The 26,311-nt window shown below is 43.0% G+C and overlaps 1 protein-coding gene across 1 annotated transcript in view; it reads right to left on the bottom strand.

Moving 5' to 3' along the window:
- Window positions 1-13,564: 13,564 nt before the first annotated feature.
- The window catches only part of spred1 (sprouty related EVH1 domain containing 1), a 61,369-nt gene continuing 48,622 nt past the window's right edge, over window positions 13,565-26,311 (bottom strand). Inside the window, exons 5-6 of the mRNA XM_063183557.1 lie at window positions 22,134-22,259; window positions 13,565-19,823 (exon numbers count right to left, since the gene is read on the bottom strand). Coding sequence (XP_063039627.1) covers window positions 19,122-19,823; window positions 22,134-22,259 — 828 coding nt within the window. The 3' untranslated portion in view covers window positions 13,565-19,121. The remainder of the gene's footprint in view (window positions 19,824-22,133; window positions 22,260-26,311) is intronic.

Below are 26,311 nucleotides of genomic sequence, written 5' to 3'. Positions count from 1 at the left end.
GTAACGAAGTCTACAAAAACAATGAATCATGCACCATGGTGATGATATTTATGTGGCCACTAGTGTTGGAACTGGCTTCACTTTTTTACCGAAACCTAACATTTTGATAGCAGAGAGAGAGAGGTCTATTTTTTGTCTATGTAATATCCAAACTAGTATTCATGCCAGTGCTACAAAATTATGTTATACACTTTGTATTTATCGATTAAAGGTGGACCTAGTGTACTGATGAAAATGTACTGTTGGCTGTCTGCAGGATTGATTATGAGACAAAGAGGCGAGACTCATCGGTTAGCACTGTGTCACTGCGGAGTGACAGTTCCATTCAAGTGCGACCCAACATCAATGAAGAACCTCCATCTGAATCATCAAGGTAGGATAGGATTTCACAAGTTATGAGATGGGTGTTTAAGATAGGATTTCAGAATCATGAAATGTAATACAAATTAGCTTTAGCTTCATAATACACACTGCTCCACTAGTGGAGTGCTTAACTATTTGATGAAAAAAAAAAATCTAGTAGGTCTATAGTATAACACTATAGTATACATAGTCTTTAGTTGTTACTAACGACTTGATCATTGCCATTTTGGTAACAACAACCTTATTGTAGGGGCCAGATCTTAAAGGTGCAGTGTGTAGGATGGTGGCCAGAGTAGGTATTGCAACTATGCTGCTGCTCATTGAAACTGTGCTGCCTATTGCCACATTTGATCTTTTCATGAATATTTACCAAATAATAAACTAATATTTACTAGTATGACCAAAGTACAGCACGTTTTGCAGCTAAAATGTCTGGAAATTCCAAATGATGGACATGGAGAAGATCCAACTTTTCATGTATGAAAAGTGCAATTTTCCCAGTCATAATGAATACTTAGAATTTTATGGTGATGGTAAGTATTCTTGAAAAACATTTGTGAATGGGCAGCATGAATTCTGGAAAGAAGCCAGACACAGTGTATTATTACACAGTGCACCTTTAACTTAAAAATGTTCTTAACATATTTGATCATGTTGTGGACTGTATGATTGACTGTGATTTCTGAATGGTGTTCAGCAGAGAGCAGGGAGAGAGGCGAGAGTCATCAGTCAGCTATGTATCCATGAGGAGCGATGACTCCATGCAGATGCCACTCAACATCAGTCAAGAACACGTGCCTGCTGACACCATCAGGTAGGCCTACATCCAGGACTCTTTGCTCCCATGTACATGAACCCTCAATCCACAAATTAAGAAGATGTCAGGTTTGTTTTTGACAGGGGTGGACATCCCCGGTACAGAAAGTAAAAACCCTGAAACATATTATTTACTCTAGCCAATTCAATTAACCAATCCTGATCAAGAACAGTTCCTTTGAGGAAACAGAGTGGCGAGCACAGGTCAATCCAAGGTGAGGGTAATTGTGTAGTAGCTGGAATGTATTACTTGAATGTAGGATCATTTCCCATTTATCAGGATCACATGTAATTGATGTGGACTTAGTGTACTGATGAAAATGTACTGTTGCCTGTCTGCAGGATTGACTATGAGACAAAGAGGCGAGACTCATCGGTTAGCTCTGTCTCACTGCGGAGTGACAGTTCCATTCAAGTGCGACCCAACATCAACGAAGAGCCTCCATCTGAGTCATCAAGGTAGGATAAGATTTCACAAGGTATGAGATGGGTGTTTAAGATAGGATTTCAGAATCATGAAATGTAAGACAAATTAACTGTAGCTTCATAATACACACTGCTCCTCTAGTGGAGTGCTTAACTATTTGATGAAAAAAAAATCTAGTAGGCCTATAGTATAACACTATAGTATACACAGTCTTTAGTTGTTACTAACGACTTGATCATTGCCATTGCCTGTTAAGCATCTGATCCTAATTACCACACCCTTTCAGCCAGGTTGATGAGCTAATAAGTGAAAGCAGCACAGGCAGAAGAAATAGCAGGCAGGCAGTTTAGTTTCTCAATCCAGTTGGTCCACCCCTGGTTTTTGATGAGTGTAGTAAAATACTGTGACAGTACACCTGCCAGAGGCCAATTGTAAAGTAAATACCACAGGGAGAGTTGTCCTTAACCGATGTGGTGTTATAGTATGTCCTACAGTCTTCAAAGAGCAACAGAGGAATACATCCTGTGCCCAAATTCCTGACTTCTCCCTCTTGTTCTTCTTCTCTCTGTCGTCCTCTCCTCACTGCTGGTGGTATTCAGGAAAGGCAAGGAGAGGATCAGGAGATGGAGTCGAGTGGGGTCCTTAAATAAATCCAATCCACTACTCTCACCTGAACCCCGGAGGTAGACCTTTTCAGTACTGCATGCTTTGATTTTCAATCGAAACACACATTATGAAACTGATTTGGCCAAAGGGTGAAATGTCACAACCATTTAGAAATTGTGAGTGCGTTTCAATATGCGACCTTGCCTCCTCCACTTGCCTCCTCCACTTGCTTCTCGTCATGATGACATCACTGACAACAGCATTATATTTCAATATCTTGCAAAAGCTCAATTGTAAAGTCTTTTTCTCATTTGCAATTGGGTGGGTGAATGAAAAACAGTCCCTCAAAAGTTGTTGTGGCGAGGCTGACAGCTGGGAAACTTTATCGTTTTCTCCACGGAGGAGGGGCCAAGAGGCGGGACGAGGAGACAAGCACAAGTGGAGGAGGCAAGGACACATATTGGGATGTACCCCATTGAGTCTGGCAGGTCTTCGTTTACTGACAAACAATTCCTGTTTGTATTTCAGAGAACAGAGTAGAGAAAAGCCAACTCTAATCAGGACTTCGCCATTACAAGTAAAATATGCCATAGAGGACTCCTATTGTGTCCAAAAGGCAGTAGACCATTGTCAAATCAGGTAAGACTTAAAGCTCTGTGTACGTTAGGCCTCTACTAAATGAAAAAGATGACACAGAATAGTGTTTTGGTCCCATATCGCATTTACCAGGAAAAGAAAAGCCAAAGTGGCTTTGAAGATTTTGCTTCATTTGCTGAATTTTAAATGTATACAGTATGGAATGGGGCCTAAGCACTTAACACTTACGTTGTGTGATGCCTTCAATCTCAGCACAGATAGACGGGATTCCTCCACATCCAGCACTCTGTCTGAACAGAGTGAAATCACTGGAGATCAAACTCACATTAAATATGGAGCAATATGTTCCATCAACAGGTGAGAATGTTAGTTCCACTGTTCTCTTGAGAGACTACTTATTGATGTGTTTGACTCTGTGTGCATTTGTGTGGGTAATAGCATCAATAATATAGTCTACTGTATATATTTTAACGCAAACTTAAGTTGCTTCCTTTCTCTGAATTCTGCGTAATGTTATTGTATGCTGAGTTTTTGAGTAATGTAATGTAATAACGTAATGTAATCGATGTGTCGATGACAGGCCCTCCTCTTCTGTCAAGAGTCAAGCGTCTTTAGAGAACATACCGGTAGTTTCCTTGACACAAGCAGGAGCACATACTAACCAAAGGTAAGATATCACTCTGGTCTTGTAACATTTCATACACATTATACATTTCTGATATTTATTGGATGAGGCTATCAAAGCAATTGTTTGCTTCTGTACACATTAGCATTAAATTACAATGATAATTGGCCCCACCGTGGCGCAAACGGTATAGGGCACTGCCCTGGTTCCATTCCCGACCCGAGGTCATTTCCCGATCCTCCCCCGTCTTCCGCTCCCACTCATTTCCTGTCCATTCTTCACTATCCTGTCCAAATAAAGTTGAACCCCCCCCCAAAAAAAAAAGCAATGCATTGATAATTTTGACAGTCTGCTGTATCCTCTTCCCATGCTTCGTGTAGGTGTGTCTAGGACAGTGCATCTGTGATGACTGATGCCAACATAGTTCACTTTAGACACCAAAGAGAAGCATTTACTGCTACTGCCAGGTGTATGAAGCATTACTTCTGTACTACTGGTTTTAGTATTTTATTCATTAGTACGTCCACAAATGCAATTAAGGCGATATACGTAGTATATACAGTATAAATTCAAATGTACTCTGCCCTGTGTTGGTGTGTTAGTGTTAGACCCTGCTCTCCCGGCTCAGTGTCTCAAGTCGCAAGTGAAGCCTCTCTGGACCACATTGTTCACTTCGGACAAGCAAGCCAACATGCTCACAGGTAAGCTCTGACTGTTGCTGCTATGTAGTGTTTTAGACGTCAATTACTTTGGTAAGTGCAATTACAACACAAACAAGTAAATTCAATACACTCTGCCCTGTGTTGGTGTGTTATGGTCAGACCCTGCTCCCCTGACTGTGTGTCAGTCGCAAGTGAAGCATCTCTGGACCACATAGTTCATCTTGGACATACAGGCAAACATGCTCACAGGTAAGCACTCATAACTTTTTGCGTGTCAGTGCGATACCAAGCTTCAAATAACTTTGTGTTACTGATCGGTATGCACAACTGCAATTTAGGTGATGTACAGTAAACATTCAAATGTACTGTGCCCTGTGTTGGTGTGTTAGTGTCAGACTCTGTTCTCCTGACTGCATTTCGGTCGCAAGTGAAGCCTCTCTGGACCACATAGTTCACTTTGGACAAGCAAGCCAACATGCTCACAGGTAAGTTCTCATTGTTGCTGCTATGTAAGTGTTACCGTATGTGGCAGTGCGACACCAAGCTTCAATTGCTTTGTGTTACTGATTGGTGAGTGCAATTATACAAGCACAAGTAAATTCAAATGTACGCTGCCCTGTGTTGCTGTGTTAGTGTTAGACCCTGCTCTCCCGGCTCAGTGTCTCAAGTCGCAAGTGAAGCCTCTCTGGACCACATTGTTCACTTCGGACAAGCAAGCCAACATGCTCACAGGTAAGCACTCACTGTTGCTGCTATGTAGTGTTAGACGTCAGTGGGATACCAAGCTTCAGTTAACTTTGTGTTACTGATCTGTATGCACAACAAGTGCAATTTAGGGGATGTACAGTACAGTATACGTAAATTCAAATGTACGCGGCCTTGTGTTGCTGTGTTTGTGTCAGACTTTGCTCTGCTGACTGTGTGTCAGTTGCAAGTGAAGCCTCTCTGGACCACATAGTTCACTTCGGACAAGCAAGCAAACATGCTCACAGGTCTTTTTGCTGTCAGATTACTTTTTGGGTTGTTCACTTATAGGGGACTATATGTGAGAATAGAATACCCTTAAGTGATGTACAGTAAACATTCAAATGTACTCTGTCCTGTGTTGGTGTGTTAGTGTCAGACTCTGTTCTCCGGACTGCATTTCGGTCACAAGTGAAGCCTCTCTGGAGCACATAGTTCACTTCGGACAAGCAAGCCAACAGGCTCACAGGTAAGCGGTCAGAACTGAGTCCTTTGGCTGTCGGTTCACTTTTTGGTCCACTTACACTGAGTTTAGTTCACTTATAGGGGATTTAGGTACAAATACATTTAGGTGATGCACAGTAAAAATTCAAATGTACTTTGCCCTGTTTTGGTATGTTAGTGCCAGAGCCTGTTCTCCTGACAGTGTCTCAAGTTGCAAGTGAAGCCTCTCTGTCTGGACCACATAGCTCATCTTGGACAAGCAAGCCAACAGGCTCATCAAATTTAAGGACACAGCAGTGTTTGTGGAGTTTATTTTTTACTTTGTGACTGGAATGTGTGAAGAAACTCTTAACTTCAGTGGCCTTTTCACCTCTCTTTGAAAACAGAGTGCAAGTTGAAGAATGCCCAAACAAGATTGAAAGATTAGCAGTGACCTATGGTAACAGGTAAAGTAAAGAAGTAAAGAAACTATTGTTCATCACGATTTTAAAAATTATTGTCAGCTGTTTTTGTTGTTATTTTGTGAGCTTTTTGAGCATTATCATATCAAATCCTCTGTATGATGACTTGTACTTTTTTTTTTAATCTCCTTTTCTTTATGACCTGTTCGGTTTGATTTCAATTTGATTTCAAATTCATTTATGACATACATTTGGTATTGGCTGAGTCTGAATTTGAAAGCTGACTCTTACTTTGAATTATGTTATAGGCTCTCAATGTATAGGCCCCACTCTCCCTCACCTAGCCATGCGTCAACAGACAGTGACAGCCATCCAGAATGGTTGCCTAGCAGCCCACACCAATCAGTACAATCAGCAAGGTGAGTGACTAATCAGTGTGCTGATTCATCATGATGGTGTGTTTGTATGTATGATAACCATTTCAGAAGTACAGGCCACATGCACGTGCCACTGGCGCACTTCTGTATATCACATAAAAGCATTTACATACACCTGTTTTTATGATTGTTAATGTGTACAGATACCCACGTTTAACAGATCATTGACCCAGTTTTCTGTTACCTGCTGAGCCAGTGACCTTGGTGTGTGCTTTTACATTTACTGCTGACTGCTTTACCTTGGCCTGTGCAAGTGACCATGATTTGTTGTTGTTTAGTAGACAGACAGAGAGGCGAGACTCACTAGTCAGCTTTACATCCCAGATGAGTGAGTGGTCCATTGATATGCCACACAATATTAATGAAGTACCTGCGTCTACAACCAGAAGGTGTGTATGTTGAAAATATGTCACTCAGTCTAGATTTAGACCACTAACCATAACAGGTCTGTGCCAATTAGCAACTTGAGATCAGGCATTGTGTGTTTGCATCTTCGTATATCTGTCTGTGACATTGTTTTTGGTGTATTTGTTGTTTGACAAGATATTGTTTATGAAGTGGAGTAAGGAAATTAGAAATTTGATTATTTAGCATTTACTCAGTTTGTATTTGATCCAGTCTGAGCTTGTATCCCTGAACGTTGATATTTGTGTCATAAAGAAAGAGGAGAGGCAATGATCATTTTTCTTTTTTTCCCTCTCTTTCTTTTCCCTTGCTTCCCTCCATGCATATCCTATCATGGCATATCCTGCATTCAGCAGTAAAAGTCTCCCACAATGCATCACAGACAGTGAGTGACATCTGTGTCTAGCTGTTTATTAAATATGTTTTAATCTTCTTTCATAGCACACATACACAAATTACACATTACATTACACTTCATTCTAAGCACAACATTTATAAATGAATGCATATTGGTTGTATCCTTTTAAATGTATCAAATGTGTTTCATGCATATTTCAGAGTTAGGAGACATACGAGTGGCCATAGAAGGCCACAAGGCCAGTCTGAAGAAGCGCTTCGAGGTCGTGCCAGCAGAGTCCACAAAACTCCAAGGTAGGTGCCATTCCATTACAACCAGAATTTCATGCTCCCAATTATTATTTTTATTTTTTCCCGTGAGGTTTCGGGTAAAATTAATTGGGAGCATGAAATCCTGGTTGTAGCAGACTTTTCTCTCTTCTTTTTTATCTGGGATATTTATTGGTCCTGCTCCCAGGTCAGACGTCTGGATGTGCGAGCTTTTACCTTCAACTTGACGTGCCATTCCATGACATCTACACGGAGCTCCAGCTCATGGTAGGAGTGAGCCAGCAGATCAATGTGGAGCATGAAGTCCAGCAGATCGAGATGATGCGCAGGGGTCATGCAGAGCAAACATGTGAGGTCATCAACTCCGATGACATCTTCAAACCCCTGCAGAGAGACCAGATATCCATCAGGACGGTCTTGACCAAAGGCATTGCCGGCATCGGAAAGACCATGTATGTGCAGAAGTTTGTCCTGGACTGGGCTGAAGGGCTGGCCAATCAGGACCTGGATTTGGTGTTTGTACTTCCCTTCCGCGAGCTGAATCTGGTGATCAATAGGCACTACAGCCTCCACAGTCTTCTTCTTGAGCTCTTTGAGGACCTCAGGGGTCTTGACAATCTAAAGGTTTACCAGGAATGTAAATTGCTGTTCATCTTGGATGGCCTTGATGAGTCCAGATTGCGTCTTGACTTCCAGTGTAAGAGGGTGTGTGACACAAACCAAACTGTGTCAGTTTCCGAGCTGGTCACCAACCTCATCCGAGGTGAGCTTCTTCCTATGTCACTTGTATGGGTGACCTCGCGACCAGCAGCAGCAAGTCAGATCCCGGTCCAGTACATTGATCAGGTCACAGAGCTTAGAGGGTTTAGCGAAACACAGAAGGAGGACTTCATCAGAAGGAAAGTCGCCAACCAAACCGTCGCCAATGACATCCTTGCTCACATCAGAGCAACGCGAAGTCTCCACATCATGTGCTACATCCCAGTGTTCTGTGCACTCATTACCACCGTGTTCCAGAAAATTCTAGATAAGAAGAAGAGCACAAAAGACATCCCCAGCAACATGACTGAGGTCTTCACAGAGTTTATTACCACACTGATCAACAACACACATCAACAGTTGCAGGAGGCCAAGGGAGAGCTTGTTTGCAAGCTTGCTAAACTGGCCTTCACCCACTTACAGAAACAACAGTTTACGTTTTACGAAGATGATCTGAGAGAGTGTGGAATTAACTCGAGCAATGCCCCAGTGTTCTCTGGGCTCTGTGTTGACATACTAAAAGAGGAGGCTATTACTCGAGGACGACGGACGTACAGCTTTTTACATCTGACCATTCAGGAGTTTCTTGCAGCTTTTCATGTCATTCACTCATTCCTAGCCAAGAACACTGGGGCTTTGGACATTTTTAAAGTCCCTGTGCCTGATAAGAGCACAGATCTGTTTGACTTGCTGAAGGGCGCAGTGGACAGGTCTTTACAGGACGAATATGGACACCTGGATATTTTTCTCCGTTTCCTGCTGGGTCTTTCACTCCGACCCAACCAAAAGTTCTTCCAAAGTCTACTGAAAAACAAGCAATCCGTTGACCTCAAAACGAAAATCGTTGAGAACATCGGCCAGCTGTCAAAGGATCAAACGCGCAAGAAGATCATTGACTACATTAAAAACCTCAGGAGGGAGGAGAACCTGTCACCGGAGAGATGCATCAACCTCTTCCACTGCCTGCTGGAGATGGGAGACTTCGCCATGCAGGAGGAGATCAAAGAGTACCTGAGATCAGCTGACCGGTCTCCCAGGCTGCTCTCCCCAGCCCACTGCTCAGCGCTGGCCCACATCCTCCTGATGTCCCAAACACAGCTGGAGGAGCTGGATCTAGGGCAGTATAATACAACAGACGAGGGCCGCATCAGACTCCTGCCTGCAGTGCGCTGGTGTAGGAAGGCGAGGTAAGTTTTCGTGCCCAAAGGTTTTGGTAACATTCTAAGGTTTTTTTTTTTAGTGTATCATCAGCATGAATTAGCACATAATGTTATGTACCTAAACTGTGCCCTATGGCACAGTGCAACTATCTAATGTTACATGCTGTTACATACTAATTAATGAGACCTTGTCACTAGAATGACATGAGCATGAGCTTGAATTTTTCTAATGGAATAAAACAAAACTTTTAGTAAATACACCAAGGTTCTGTAAGTTCTGTAAGTAACTTCCTATTATTAAACATGTACATACGTTGGTTATTACCAGAATGACACAAGCAATGTGCAATGTGTACTGAACAGTTGTCATCATCCTCTGTTGCCCTGCAGATTAGATGGCTGTAAACTTCCACCGAGAGCATATCAGACAGTGGCCCTCAGTCTACAGTCACTGGGCTCACCACTGACTGAGCTGGATCTGAGCTACAACTGCCTGAAAGACTCTGGACTTGAGGAGCTCGCTAAGGGCCTGCTGAGTCCTCACTGTAAATTGAAAACACTCAGGTAGGGTGACAAGTGTAAAAAGGCAAGATATTAGACCAATTGGGCTCATTCATTTTATTAGATTACATTATACTTAGCTGACACTTTTTATCTAAAGTGACTTACAGTTATATGCAGGGTATTAGTTACAGTCTCTGGAGCAATGTGTTATCAGATGCCTAACTCAAGGGCACTTCAGCCAGACATGGACCCTGTTGTGCAATGTTTGGTTTTGATAGTGTGTTGTTTTAGGTACTTCAGATTGTATTTTGTTGGAGAGGAGCTCACCTACAAGTTACCAGCTAATACAATACTTTTGTGTTTACAGTTTGGTTGGCTGTGACCTGACAGAGTTGTCCTGCATGACGATGGCCTCAGTTCTCCAGCTACAACACTCCCCTCTTAGAGAGCTGAATCTGAGTGACAACGACCTGCGTGACTCAGGAGTGGAGCACCTTGCTTCAGGCATGCAGAGTCCCACCTGTAAAATAGAAATACTGAGGTAATCAGAATCGCACAATTGTTACCTACAGACACTTTGTTACACGCTTTCATTGCATTCTGGATTGATAACGTGCAGTAACTATGTTGTACTACTGTACTGTGCTGTACACTTCAGCTTTTCTACTATTCTTCCATTCACAAATTTGACCTCTTCATGAATATGTACGTAATTAATAAGCAAGTAATAAGTATGTATATATGTAAGTATGTAAGTATGTATATATGTAAGTATGTATGTAAGTACGTTGTAAGCTAATATTCACTGGTCTGACCAATGTACAGTAGGTTTTGTGGCCAAACATGTCTCCGACTGGTAATTCAAAGTAGCATAGATCAAAAAGACCAACCTATTTATGTATAGAAAGTGTGACATTCAAGTCAATAAATAAAAAGGATGTATGGGCAACATAATTTCTGGAAATAAACTACTCAATGACATACTCCGTATTAAGTTGTTGTAAATATGTAGTTGCAGTAATTATGTTCTTGTTATAATTAAAACAAAGCTATTATACCGGTTGCATTACACATTTCTGTTCTAGGTTATCAGTGTGCGGTGTGTCTGCAAAAGGCTGTGCAGAACTGGCAGTAGCTCTCGATTTGAATCCCACTCACCTGAAAGAGCTGGACTTGAGCTACAACTACCCAAAGTCAGCTGGCGTGGAGCAGCTCTCAGCCAAACAACAAGACCCTGACTGCGCCTTGGAAACTCTCAAGTATGTACTTTCATTAGCCTGGTGGGTGGTGCTTGTTTGTAAGTTGCTTTGGTTATAAAGCGCAATGCATTACAAATGCAATGTAATGTAATGGTGAGTCAGACTATAATATGAAACGTTTTGGCTGCTAGGCGGGCTCGTCTAGCTTAGTAGACTATACTTTAATTGCATCACAAGTATTTCTTGGATGGTCATTAGAAATGTAGAATTGCATCTGGAATAAGATTCTTCCTTTATGAGTTGTGTGTGAAATCCCAAATGAAATGTGTGTTTATTGTGCATGGTTTTTAATCATCTGAAAATATTTTTTCGATCAAATTTCACTATAACTTTTCCCTCATAGTGTCAGACATACTGGGTGGTACCGTTTACTTTCAACACCAAAGAAATGTAAGTAAATTTTGAGTGTCATACACATTTGCTACAAGATCTGTGGACTTTTACTTTGCCATGTGAAAAGTATCTACGGTAACTGGCTAAAATTCCCAGTGATGTGGTGTTGATTGATTTCAAAAGTGATATGTGAAAGCCAAGCAAGGATTTCTTCATACTGTATGTACTGCATTGTGTTTCTTTTTTCAAATGATACAAATTTATTTGCATTTTATTTCAATGGCTTTCCAGACTTTTACAAGCTGCACCTAGACCCCATGACGGCTCACAGAAACCTGGCGCTGTCTGACCGGAATCGACAAGTGATGAGGGGCGCTGCCCGGCCCAGTACAGGTGAACCGGAGCCCCCTGAGCGCTTCGACTTCTGGCCCCAGGTGCTGTGCAGGGAGCCGCTTACGGGCCGCTGCTACTGGGAGGTGGAGTGGAGCGGCACGGCTGCCATTGGACTGACCTCCAGAAGCATCCTGAGCAAGAGAGGTAGAGGGGACGACGGACTGTTGGGGAACTACCCCAAGTCTATAGCCCTGTACTGCGACGAGGGGAGTTACGCCGTGCACTACAGTAAGAAAAAGATCCAGATCGACTTCCCGCCGTACGAGTGTCGACGGGTTGGGGTGTTTCTGGACTGGCCCAATGGGTCGGTGTCCTTCTACAGAGTCTCGCCTGATAGGGTGCTCCCGTTGCGCACCCTGTACACAAACTTCACCGAGCCACTGTATGCAGGATTCACAGTACACTCGCCAGACACAGTCATCTCTTTGTGCAGCATTCAGACTCCATAGGCATTCTTTCCATGTAAGTATTGGGACTGAATTGCTTACAATTTTGTATGATACTGGCATGGATACTGCCATTCTTAGCACTGAAAAATGGTAAATTTGAACATTATTTTAGGTATTATTTTTTTAATGTGGAAAATTGTAAGAAACGGCCATTGTTTTTGAGGTTCTGGTCTTAGTTTGGTCTGGTCTTAGTTTCTCTTATACTGTGCCATTTGCATTCATTTGATGAAGCAGGTTAACGGGTACTGTGTGTACCATTATGGGCAGTGATTAAACCTATTTTGTATGAAATGCGTGTAATGTTCAATACTGTTCACTCTTACTGTCTCAAACATGATAGTTAACCATACTGGGGTCCGTTTCTCGATTCTTGTCGTTGCTAACCGTCTTAAGACCGTCTTACCATTCCCTTGGATTTAGTGGTGAGCGTCGCTGTCGAGAGAGAGAGTTGAGTCGCTCGTACGAAGGACTTTGCTAACGACGATAGCAAAGACGCTTTTGAGAAACAGACCCCTGATTTGCCACTTATACATAAAATACTCTACTACTACCGTTTGCGACAACCCTAGTACAACCGCAATATTACACACATAATAATGATGAGCATGACCCATGACATAAAGCTCTGAAGAATTTTGTGATAAATTGCTTATACTGGTTCTCAGAGGCCATAAAATCAGTCCAGATGCTTCACGAATACCAGACAAGAACTTGAACCCTGTATGACATGCTATCTTTAACTGATAAACTTCAGGGCATGTTCCTTGGCTCACTGGCATTTATCAAGATGCCTTGCATTAATAATGGCATCAACACTGAGTGGAAGACATAATAATAATGAACTAGTTTTATTTTTCCTGATTCACCCTGCTTTGTGCTTAGGTCAGTTGATATTGAATAATATGAAATACACACAGTCCTGAATGAGTAATATGTAACGAAAATTATGAATTGTCGATGTATACTGATGTATACTTTAGGCATATATTTTACTCATAAACAACATAATTTGAGGGGCTCAGGTAAAGAGCCAAGACAGAGTACTGATAACAACAAGATTTGACAATATAATTGCTGCTTAGATTTGTCACAAGCCTATACTTATGTTTTCCTCTAAGTTGGTCTGGCATTTAATTCAACATTAACTCAATTTAATTCTGAATAAAGCTTGATTCCGCTTTGAAAAGGTCATAAAACATGTCATAATTCGGAATTAAATGAAAGTGCAATGTAAACTTGATGAAGCTATTTAATTCTGAATTATTAATTCTGAATTTAAAACGTCATGTATACGTGACCATTATGTTACAGGTGTCTATGCTCGGAAAGGCAATAGGCAAATCAATACCTTTGCCTTTAGTTCGCCTTACTCATGTATAGTACCCATATCCCCACCCACAAACTTTGACCCCAATCTCTTTCACCACATTATCTCCACAAGACTTCCTTATTTGTAGGCACATGCAATTCTGCAAGTTGTTCATAAAAGCCTACAAATGCAGTAAAATACTGTAACAATACAGGAACAACACAGAGGAGACACATTAAAACTCACCATTTTATTATGATAATGTTATTTCGATATGTCAAAATTACAAGTGTGTGATGTAACATAAAAACAGTTACAAACATATGTATGCATATTTACATGACATTTATGAAAAGTAACACGCTACATCTGTAATAAAAAGAAAATACAACTATGATATGAGTTATTGACTATAAATTTTACATCGTATAGTTGGTATTTTCAAAACAAAACAAAAACAAAAACAAAAAAAGTTGTGATAGAAGTACCTAGGATGCATATAAACCGTTATACCCAGGAATCAGCACTGTTAAAATTTATATGAACACTACTATGGATGTGAGGCACTTATTGAGGTTGTAAGGGTGTGTGAGAGAGCACTGGGTGAAAGAAAGAGAGAGGAAAAGGAAGGAAGGAAGGAAAGAAGGAAGAGAAAAAGGATGCCAAAAAAGAAAAGGAAAAAACAGGCAGTGTTTACAGAGGAGTTACCAGAAGAGTACCATTTTATACTGCAACTTTTTTTTTTCAAAAACACAATGTTTTTATTTATTTATTTATTTAGTTTCACTACCAAGTACTAACCACGGGATAGTTCCACCACCAAGCGCGGGAAGGAGAGGACAGAAGCCTAGCTACATACATCAGTGCACCCAAGCATCAGAGAGGGAGAAAAAAACATCTGCTATGAAAAGTAAATTCTTTTTTATATAAACAATACACTCAAGAAACATGTTCATATATGCATTACTTTTCTGTTTGTTTTTTTTAGTCTTTTTTCCTGTTTTAAAACCAGACAAGTCAAAGAATGTATGTCTTTCTGCATTCCAGAGTTATGCACAGTTTGAAGAAAGAAAACTACTTATATAGCAGCAAAGTGGTTAAAAAAAACCTAAAAGTCATGTTTATGCAAAATTAACAAGATAGCTTCATAACAAAATAAAGAGTCAAAATAAAAAAAGAAGACGTGAAAAAAATAAAATAAATCAAGAGCAGACATCTTGCATATAAAATACAGTACATGACATGGGAAAGGGGCAGGGAGTTGCACTGTGCTAGTAAAAAATGCAAAATGAAACGGTGAGGCATTAAATACAGATTGTGTGTATAAATACTGCTCTAAGTCCTATGGGTGTCTAGCATGTTTTAAGCTTCTCAGCCAGCAAGTTTTGTTATGGTTCCTGAAAACATGGGGTTTGAAGGTGATGGAGAAGTGATGGAAAGCAGTCCAATTGAAATGTGGTGACACAGAAGGCATGGGAAAAAAGAGATGGTTGCGCATAGCGTACACGCACACCTACACAGACGGACAGACACAAGAACCAAAACATAAAAGAGACATGTTTTTTTTGTTTGTGATCTCAGGTTATAATATCAGAGAATTAGGTAATGTACTTTTAACAGTCTGAATTCTTGTGTTTAACTTTTTTTTTTCAATATATATATATTTATATATATTTATATATATTTACCCTCAACATAATAAAATTAGTGATTGTTTCTAGCAGCTTCATATATCAAACTTTTTAAAAGTGGAACCGCCGCCACTACTACTATTCTGTACCACTCCACTCAGCGCCCCCTCTCCGCCGCTCGATTCTCCATACAAAACTAGAAAGAGACTCTATTTTAAAAGCTCGCCCGCCCCGCCCTCTACTCGACAGCCGGCCTGGCGCCCTCTACTTTTCAATGTGAAATAATACTAAAAGGTGACCTATGTACATAATGCTGTCCACGTCAGCTACACTAATATACTGACAGCAGTGATAAATACAACTCTATCTTAAAAATTTAGACTGGGATTATGATTACGGTTTAAATATAGTGTTACTTATTTACATTTCAAAAAAGAAAAGAAAAAGGAAAAAAAAGGAAATTAATGAAGAGAGTTTGGTACCTGGGGTATCTTTTTTTCTAACTTGTCATGTGACTGACTGCGAAAGAGGCTGCTTTTTTCCCTTGATCATAGTTGCATAGAACATAAAGACTGCTGTTGCTTAAATCAGAATGGGGTCTGTAAAATAGCTATTTGCATTATCTCCTCAGTGAGTATGTCCTGTGAGACTTGTGGTATATCTGCTGCTGCACTGCACTCAGGAATACTAAGAGACTCTTCAGTGACCATCAGTTCTGCTTGCAAACAAATCAGCAGTGGTGGGTCACCAGTGACGTCCCACTCCTTCAGCATTTGTCCAAGAGGCTGCCATGAAAGATATACATATGGCACACAAGCTACTCTATACTGACATTATCTTACAGCACTAATACAAAAAAAAGGATCTGATCATCTGAACCAACGTAATTTGGGGGCTGAACAAATTTCAGATTAGAATAGGACCCATCACTATAAGTACTTTACTACCCTAGACCTCTGGAAATCATATAAGATTTCCCCCCTTTTGTCCGCTGTTAATGGTTAACCAATATACTAAGTGTTTAGTGCTGTTGTACTGAAATGAACAGTAGATCATATTGAGGGTGGGGGTGGGGGTAGGAGGTGGTGATTTTCAGAGCACCCTAAGAGATTATATTGGTGTACCTAGTTTTCACATACTTGGGCTATCACTGTGTGCATGTGTTTGTGTGAGTGGGTGTGTGTTTTGAGGTGGTGCGTGTTCTCACTATCTCAACGGAAGTGCAACACAAACTAGATGTGTAAAAAAACTGATATCCTCATGTACTTGTGTGATATTTAATAGTGGGGGGTGGGGGAATCAGGCCAATTTACAATTAACACTTGTGTAAAAAAATACAGTTCTTAAAAAGGACCACTGTATAATATTTCCCTTTACTTCAGAGTTAAAAAGGCAGAGAAATGACAATACAATGCCCATAGTTGTTTTGAGTTTTTGACCAAATAAATCCGGGACAGTGTACTGTGTGTCCAGGAGTATTTAGCGTAGGCCTAGATGGTGCATGAAGGCAAGAGGTTGGACTGCCCTTCGTGTACATGTGTACTTTAGAAGTGCCAGTAGCAGAGATAGTTGATACCGAAAGAAAAATGAAGCCAATTTAAAGCCAATAGGAATGATCAAAAACTGATTCTGAAACATATATTATTTGAAAAAGGACAGGTTTGTGAACTGACACAAATTTGGATAAAGGACTATGAATGTTAGACGCTAGACCCTTTCTTTCTTAAGGAGTATAAGGTCTTGTTAAGGATTTTTGTAAGCTACTAAAGAACATTCTACAGGGGTCTGGCCATCACGGGAACTCATGAAGTACTTTAATATTCTCCACTTCTACTGGACTGTAGGTGCTTTGACGAGGGGCAGTTCAGACTTCTCTTTCGCTCGACCGTGTGCAGAGATGCTGCTGAGGAGAGCCAGAGAAAGCCGTTTTTTTTCTCTCTCAGACGAAGTCCAATGATAAGTGCCTCTTTTACAAACTTAAACACGGGAGCGAAGGTCTCCACCCAAACAATGACAATAACACAGAAGAGAACAATACTCCCAAAGGGAAAAAAACAATAATTTGTTCAAATGAAAGTCAAAATAATATTAATAATAACAATAACAATAATAATAGGTCAAAAACTTGCTGGTTGAGCAACCTTTTTGTTTGTTTGTTTGTCTGTGTGGAAATGGGTGTCTGAGCACAACAGCCACACACTCCCAAACACACCACATGCACGCACGCACGCACGCACGCACGCACGCACACACACACAGTAACACCACAAGGAGGGCTGTAGCTAGCTGGGCATGACTGGGAGGTTGGTGGGGTTGGGGTGAGTATCAGGGCAATAGGGGGCGCTATCTTCATTCCTGACAGGTTGATGGACGAAAGTGAGACCGTTTCAGATTCCTAAGGACCCTCAATTTTTCGAAGGAAGATGTGTGACGTGGTGGGTTTACAGTTTCCCTTTCCGTGAGAACTTAACCTATTCCTTCTCCCCTGGAATGCACATAAATGGTCCAAAAAGATGTGTTGTGTCACAAGGATGGGGAAAAAGCAAACACACACACACACACACACACACACACACACACACACACACACACACACACACACACACACACACACACACACACACACACACACACACACACACACACACACACACACACACACACAGGGGAAGGAAGTCCGCTCAGACATGTCAGAAACCTGAATGCAAAAAAAAGTACCCGGCTATTTCAGATGACACCCCCACTTTACTTACGAAAACAAACGCTGTTACTGTATACTCGAACGGTCAATTGGGAGATGGTGGAAAACGTTATGTACAACCACCATAGACGGATAAGTAAGCAGTAAAAACATCTCTGCACAGCTAGAACACAAGAAGGGCGTTCCTGTTAATGTACCACTACAAGTAATCTGGGTTACCTTATATGGAAGGAAAAAATATTAACATTGAGGAGAGAAAAAAAAAATACCTAGTGCACTTTTTTCTTCTTCTGTCTAAATGATTACACTGTCAGGGAATGCTTAAGTCAGAAAAGAAAGGCCACGGTTAAAACGGTCAAAACTGCAAAGGTCACAAGAAAAAACAAAACAAAAAGAGCAAGAACAAATCCCTTTTAGCATTTTAACTCATACAGTATAGTTTTTTAAAAATCTGTAAGCACAACTGGGTACCAAGGTCTACCGTGTTTGTAATTATCTTCATTTGTTATGTAATTTTTTTGATCTCTGTACAAAAAAGGAAAAAAAGACAGTACTCCTTCACAAAGATACACATTATTTTCAAGAGTCTGAAAAGGTGGCCTGTTCGTTTCCATGTTCAAGTTTATGCAAGTAATAGGTGTTGACTCTGTGTGTCTATGTATATGAATGTGTGTGTGTATATGAAAGTGTGTGTGTGTGTGTGTGTGTGTGTGTGTGTGTGTCTGAATATGAATGTGTGTGTTATGTGTGTGTGTTCAGTAATATCTCCACATCTATAGTTACATCCCGGAGCTTGGCTGTGCGTGTACTGTACACACTGCACTGAAAGCCTCCGCAGACACAAAAAGAACCTTCTGGAAAATGCGGAACCCTTTTGCTGACGGGGTTACTGCTGAACAGCCTCCAACCCCTCCCTTCCCCAAAACAAATCTCTAGAAGCCTCTCTAGTTGGCCTGAAGCTCTGAAATACAAGAGGCACACCATCCAACAACCCCCTCCACTCTCCTCTCCTCTCCTCCCTCAAGCCGTCTTTTCAGTCGAGGCCAACAGGGAGCAAAAAGGGACAAACTACATAAGATGCCAACGTTGTTGTTTGTTGTTTTTCCTCCTTCACGGCTCTTCCGCATCAACTCAATTCATTTTTTTTGTTTCAGTTTATTGGTTTGTTTGCGTTTTATTCCTAAAATCCTCCAGAAAAAACACAAAATAAGTTTCCTCCCATCAGACTGCATCACGTCGTCGATGTTGTTTGTTTCCACTGTAAAAATGTTGCACAATTTTTTTGTTGTCTCCCTCACCGAAAACCAGACGTCGTGGTTGGCCAGTAAGGTAGGGCAATAGGCAATAGACATCCGCATATCTACCGCAGATCAGATAGACACATAATTCATTATGTGGTTGTTGTCGTTTGTCGCGTTGGACTCCGTTGTGTGTCCGTTTACGTTTTTGCGTCCGATGCCCGCGCCCGCTCATCCCGCCGCCTTGTGCTTGCCACCGCAGCAGTGGCACGCCTCGCCACAGTGGTGGCACAGGCGCAGCGGCAGGTAGCAGCACATGCAGGGCGCCACCAGCGACAGCGCCAGCAGCGCCGCCCAGCGCAGGCAGAACTGCTCGTCCGACGTGTCGCAGGAGCACGGGTCCGAGAAGTCGCCCTCCGAGTCGGACATGCAGTGGTAGAGCAGGCTCTCGGCGCACAGCATGCAGCTGACGCGGTGGATGCACTGGCGGATGGGGTCGGGCGCGTCCGGGCACTGCCCGCGACGGTTGTCCTGCCGGTTGAACATCTCGCGGCAGTACAGGCACCGCGAGCGCTCGCCCTCCTCTCGCCGCCGCCGAGACGCCTTGCCCTTCAGCAGCGGCGAGGGCTGCTGGGTCTTTACCGGCTCTTTATGTCCACCGAGACCGCCGCCAAGAATCCCGACCCCGACGCCGACCCCGCCCAGGCCTCCCACCCCCAGAGTGCCACCCAAGCCGCCCAGGCCGCCCAGCGGGCCCTCCGGGTAGAGGTAGGAGCAGGGCTTGGGCTCGTGCTCGTCACGCTCGGGCTCCGGCCGCCACACGGGGTGCCGGTAGTCCTCGTAGCCCCGGATCACCACGTCCCGGCGGGGGTTGATGCGCACAATCTCCTCGTCGTCAAACGTCACCTGGCGATGCGGGGCGCTGAACGTGACCTGTGGGGGAGAGAGAGAGAGGGATGGTGGAGAGGAATAGAGTAGAGGAAGAAGGGATAGAAGGGTGACAGGGTGATACATGGGGAGGGATGAAGGAGAGAGAGAGAGAGGGAGGTGGAGGGAGAGAGGAGAGTGGTGGGGGAGAGGGAAGAAAGGAGGGGGGTGAAGGAGAGAGAGAGAGAGAGAGAGAGAGGGAGGTGGAGGGAGAGAGGAGAGTGGTGGGGGAGAGGGAAGAGAAGAGGGGGGTGAAGGAGAGAGAGAGAGGTGGAGGGAGAGAGGAGAATGGAGGGGTAGAGGGAGGAGTAGATGGGGTTGAAGAAGAGGGAGAGAGGAGGAGAAGGAGAGAGTAGAGGTGGAGATAGAGGGGAGATAGAGGGATGGGGTGTATGGAGGGATGGAGGGATGGAGGACAGGGGGACAGTTGAGGAAAGGATGAAGGAGAGGGAGAACGCAGAGTGAGAAATAGAAGGAGGATAGAGGGATGGGAATGGAGATAGAAGGAGGGGAAGAAGGAGGGGAGTAGAGGGCGAGATAGGAGGGCGAGATAGGAGGGAGACCAGGAGATAGATTTGGACAGAGAAGAAAGAAGGGAATAGGAGAGATGGGCAGAGGGAGGGAGAGAGAAGGACAGTTAGTAGGGAGGGAGAGAGGGGGAGTGATGGATAAAGCAAAATAAGCAGGACATGGGAAAGAGAAAGAGGGAAAAATGAAAAAAAGAAGAGCAAGAGGAAGAAAGACAGAAGAGAGGGGGTTGGGAAAATGAAGGGAGAAAGCAAAAGAGAAAGAGAGAGAGAGAGAGAGAGGAGATAGAGAGAGAGAGAGGAGGGAGGAGAGAGAGAGAGAGAGAGAGAAGGAGAGAAAAGAGAGAGAGAGAGACGGAGAGAAAAGAGAGAGAGAGAGAGAGAGAGAGAGAGAGAGAGAGAGAGAAGGAGAGAAAAGAGAGAGAGAGAGAGAGTGAGTGAGCTGCTGGTGCACTGCGGGCAGACACCCACACAGTGATGCTAAGAACATATGGCTGGCCGTGGCTCAGCTCTGCTCCGCTCTGCTCAGCTCAGAGCAGAATAAGAAGAATAACAATAACAAAAAAAGGTGTTGCAGCACAAGGGCTCCGACTCCGACTGTACAACACAGTAAGAGAGTAGCACCTCCAAACACATATCACTATCATAACACAACACGTGCCAAGCTATATCTCAATTAAACATCCTGGGAGACATCAACCTGGACCCGTGCAGCCGGTTTCTCGACGGTGTCGTTGCTAACTAGTTAACAACTCTGTAAGTTGCCAATGGGAAATTGCATTTTAACCAAGTGAGTTGTTAACTTGGTTAGCAACGGCACTGTCGAGAAACGGGCTGCATGGGACAATCAACTCACTTTATTTACAGTCTACTGTATGCTCTTGGCATTATCTAGACAATACTAAGCTATTTAACAACAAAAGGTTTTGTATGTTCATGTTTTAAGTTTATGTGAAGCGTGTTCAGTTTTTAAGTTGAGTTGAACTAACAATAAAAATGCACTCTTGTGTGAGCAAGATGAAAAGCACGACCAGTGTGAATGTGTGAGATAGAGTGTTCAAGTTTGCATGTGTGAGTGTGCGTGCTTGTGTGTGTGAATAGATATGAAACTGGGAGAGCGTGAGTGTACAAGTCGTGCATGTCAGTCTTAGAGAAAGTGTGTGTGTGTGTGTGTGTGTGAGAGAGAGAGTCACCTAATCGTGCATGTGACACGCACAAGTCTGTCTTAGTGTGTGAGTATGTGTTGGAGGAGGAGTGAGAGATGTGTGGTAGGTAGTTTGTGTGTTGAGTGAGTGTGCATGCGTTTGTGTGCGTGTGTGTCTGTTAATGAGTATGCGTATACACACATACTGTATATGTTCATACATATAAAGTCATCCTACATACATGGAGAAGCAAGTATTGCCGGTGATAGTGTGTGAATAAGTGTGAAGGAACAGGTGTGAGTGAACAGGTGTAGAAGTATATACCGTAGGTGCAGGGGCGCTGCTAAAAAATGTGGGCCCCATGAAAGATTCAAATTTTGGGCCCCCAAAATGACAAATTATGTTATCAGCATCCTTCCAGGGGCCCTGTCAATGCTGTTGGGCCCTTAGAATCTGTAACACCTTCCCCCCCACTCGCGGCACCCATGCGTAGGTGTGTCCTGATGTACCTGAGGTGAAGTCGACAAGAGGCTGAGTGTGTACATTAATGTTAGAGTAAGGATGAGTTTGAGTGAGTGCATGTGAATGTGTACTACTGTATATATTTGTGTGTGTGAGTGAGGACGCGTGTGGGGCTGTCCTACCGGAGGCAGGTATCGGCGGTGTGAGGTGGAGTAGTCGTCGTAGCCTCTGAACTCGGTGAGGGCGCCGTGAGAGGCGAACGGCTCCTTCAGGGGACTGCAGAGGGACGAGGGCGTCTCCACGGGAACCTGGACAACCGGGACACAACAAAACAGACACGGTGAGAAGACTTCAGAATCAGCACACAACAAAACAGACACGGTGAGAAGACTTCAGAACCAGCACACAACAAAACAGACACGGTGAGAAGACTTCAGAATCAGCACACAACAAAACAGACACGGTGAGAAGACTTCAGAACCAGCACACAACAAAACAGACACGGTGAGAAGACTTCAGAACCAGCACACAACAAAACAGACACGGTGAGAAGACTTCAGAATCAGCACACAACAAAACAGACACGGTGAGAAGACTTCAGAATCAGCACACAACAAAACAGACACGGTGAGAAGACTTCAGAATCAGCACACAACAAAACAGACACGGTGAGAAGACTTCAGAACCAGCACACAACAAAACAGACACGGTGAGAAGACTTCAGAATCAGCACACAACAAAACAGACACGGTGAGAAGACTTCAGAACCAGCACACAACAAAACAGACACGGTGAGAAGACTTCAGAACCAGCACACAACAAAACAGACACGGTGAGAAGACTTCAGAACCAGCACACAACAAAACAGACACGGTGAGAAGACTTCAGAATCAGCACACAACAAAACAGACACGGTGAGAAGACTTCAGAATCAGCACACAACAAAACAGACACGGTGAGAAGACTTCAGAACCAGCACACAACAAAACAGACACGGTGAGAAGACTTCAGAATCAGCACACAACAAAACAGACACGGTGAGAAGACTTCAGAACCAGCACACAACAAAACAGACACGGTGAGAAGACTTCAGAACCAGCACACAACAAAACAGACACGGTGAGAAGACTTCAGAACCAGCACACAACAAAACAGACACGGTGAGAAGACTTCAGAACCAGCACACAACAAAACAGACACGGTGAGAAGACTTCAGAATCAGCACACAACAAAACAGACACGGTGAGAAGACTTCAGAACCAGCACACAACAAAACAGACACGGTGAGAAGACTTCAGAATCAGCACACAACAAAACAGACACGGTGAGAAGACTTCAGAATCAGCACACAACAAAACAGACACGGTGAGAAGACTTCAGAACCAGCACACAACAAAACAGACACGGTGAGAAGACTTCAGAATCAGCACACAACAAAACAGACACGGTGAGAAGACTTCAGAATCAGCACACAACAAAACAGACACGGTGAGAAGACTTCAGAACCAGCACACAACAAAACAGGCACGGTGAGAAGTCTGGACAACCAGGACACAACAAAACACACACGGTGAGAAGACTTCAGAATCAGCGCACAACAAAACACCCACGGTGAGAAGACTTCAGAACCAGCACACAACAAAACAGACACGGTGAGAAGACTTCAGAACCAGCACACAACAAAACAGACACGGTGAGAAGACTTCAGAATCAGCACACAACAAAACAGACACGGTGAGAAGACTTCAGAACCAGCACACAACAAAACAGACACGGTGAGAAGACTTCAGAACCAGCACACAACAAAACAGACACGGTGAGAAGACTTCAGAATCAGCACACAACAAAACAGGCACGGTGAGAAGAGTTCAGAATCAGCACACAACAAAACAGACACGGTGAGAAGACTTCAGAACCAGCACACAACAAAACAGACACGGTGAGAAGACTTCAGAACCAGCACACAACAAAACAGACACGGTGAGAAGACTTCAGAATCAGCACACAACAAAACAGACACGGTGAGAAGACTTCAGAACCAGCACACAACAAAACAGACACGGTGAGAAGACTTCAGAATCAGCACACAACAAAACAGACACGGTGAGAAGACTTCAGAACCAGCACACAACAAAACACACACGGTGAGAAGACTTCAGAATCAGCGCACAACAAAACACCCACGGTGAGAAGACTTCAGAATTAGCACACAACAAAACAGACACGGTGAGAAGACTTCAGAATCAGCACACAACAAAACACCCACGGTGAGAAGACTTCAGAATCAGCACACAACAAAACAGACACGGTGAGAAGACTTCAGAATCAGCACACAACAAAACAGACACGGTGAGAAGACTTCAGAACCAGCACACAACAAAACAGACACGGTGAGAAGACTTCAGAACCAGCACACAACAAAACAGACACGGTGAGAAGACTTCAGAACCAGGACCCCGTGTCTCGAAAGCATTGTTGCTAACCAGTTAGCAACTTAGTAAGTTGCATTGCAACCAAGCAAGTTCAACGACGTTGTCTAGAAACGCACTGCTGGACTAACAAAACACACCCACGGTGAGAAGCTGCATTGAGTAATCAGTAGGGCTGTAACGATACCCTCAACTCACGATTCGGTTTGGATCAGGATTTATGAATTACGGTTCGATATACCCCACGATTTCACATTTGCCAATATTATAAACTGTATGAATAAAAACTATGATAGTTTATAGGGAGAAGTTACAAGAAGCTACTAATAATTTTAAAAAGTTTCTATATAATAATGATGATGCTTGGAAGCACTATCACGTCATAGCATGTGGTTGTTTTTTGGGCTGATGAGTATCAAAACGTTAAAAGGGTGTATCACGATTCTGTCTTTTGGTATCACGATACAGTATCGTGAGTCTGTGTATCACGATTTCTCGGTTCGATACAATATCGTTACAGCCCTAGTAAGCAGAGCTATAGCATGTTGTAACACAGGGGCTCCCAAACTGTACCATGACAAGGCCCCCATACATACCGGTAGAATACAGCCAAGGGCCCCCTTACATGGCTCGTGCCGTAGTCAAACTGTTTTTTTCCTGTGCACCCCCCTTTCAAAACCAGTCTAACTGTGAGAATTTGTTTCCCATTGAGATACGTACACATAAATAAAATAATGACGATAACAGTAGTAACGTTCAGAGATGCAATAGATCATTATAATGCACCTATTTTTTGTTTATTTTGGTGTACAATAGGTATTCAATTTGTATTTATATTAGCTATTCAAGAACCGTATTTGGTTATGCTATACTTTCCTACCAACCTGCCGCGGTTGCAAAGACAAAGACATGCGATTGCAAAGACTCTCACAGATAGATATTTATGGTAGGTACAGGTCATAGGTTACAGCCCCTGGGGCAATGTAGGCTATCAGCCTCAGCCACGTTACTCCTACTAGTACAGGATTCAAACCTGTAACCTCTGGACGATCCAAAGACCATCTCCCTAACCACTGGGCCATGGTTGCCCCCAAGGACTCCCATTCACTCACACACATTCTAAGAGAAAGAATCTACTAACATGTGTACACAATGTGGTTGGAATCATTGCCTCAATTTCTTATCACAAAGCTGGCAAGCTTTGGCATGTTTGCTAGAATCAATGCCATTTTTCTGAAAGTAGTACTGGTACATGGTTTGTATACTGGTTATGGCTTGTAGTTAGATTTGCAAATTCAGCACGCTCACAGCACATTGTGAACCTGTCGGAGCACAAGGGGGAGTGGTAGACCCTGTCAATCAAAGCTTGTTGCTGTTGCCATGGATACCATGCTCCGTTCACCTGTGCAGTCTCTGTCACGTGCAGTAGCACGGCTATGAAAGAGAGAGAGGAGAGAGGGGGGGAGAGAGAGAAAGTGGGTGGGTGGGTGGTGGAGTTGATGACCTGGATTTAGTTTAGGTTTATTTTGTTGTTATTGTTGGATTATTTATTCAGGTGAATGGGAATTGTTCCAAAGACTGACGATTTCAGCATTCTTTATCACACATTTACAGTAAATCAAGAGATGATCGTTGAACCCATCACATCATATTAAAACGCAGTCAGGGGGAACCTACAGGTAACGGTATGTTTCAGATCAAGGACCAACACTGTAACCACAAATGAAAAGCAGTGGCACAAAGACCTGAGTGGCCTACACATGACAAAAGCACTGGAACTGCCATCAATTACTGTTGAAAATGTAGCTGAAGGTAAACCAACGGCATAGCAGAGTTCCCTTATGTTGAACTACTACTGGATAATAAAGTCAAGGGGCTAGTGTTGGTGTTAGTTTAGCTGGCAACTAGTATTGTTCACAATACATCATTCG

This window comes from Engraulis encrasicolus, chromosome 19 (assembly GCF_034702125.1).
Source record: "Engraulis encrasicolus isolate BLACKSEA-1 chromosome 19, IST_EnEncr_1.0, whole genome shotgun sequence".
NCBI classification, from domain to species: Eukaryota; Metazoa; Chordata; class Actinopteri; order Clupeiformes; family Engraulidae; genus Engraulis; species Engraulis encrasicolus.
The sequence above is the reverse complement of the archived record's forward strand: the minus strand, read 5'-3'. Positions and strand labels throughout refer to the sequence as shown.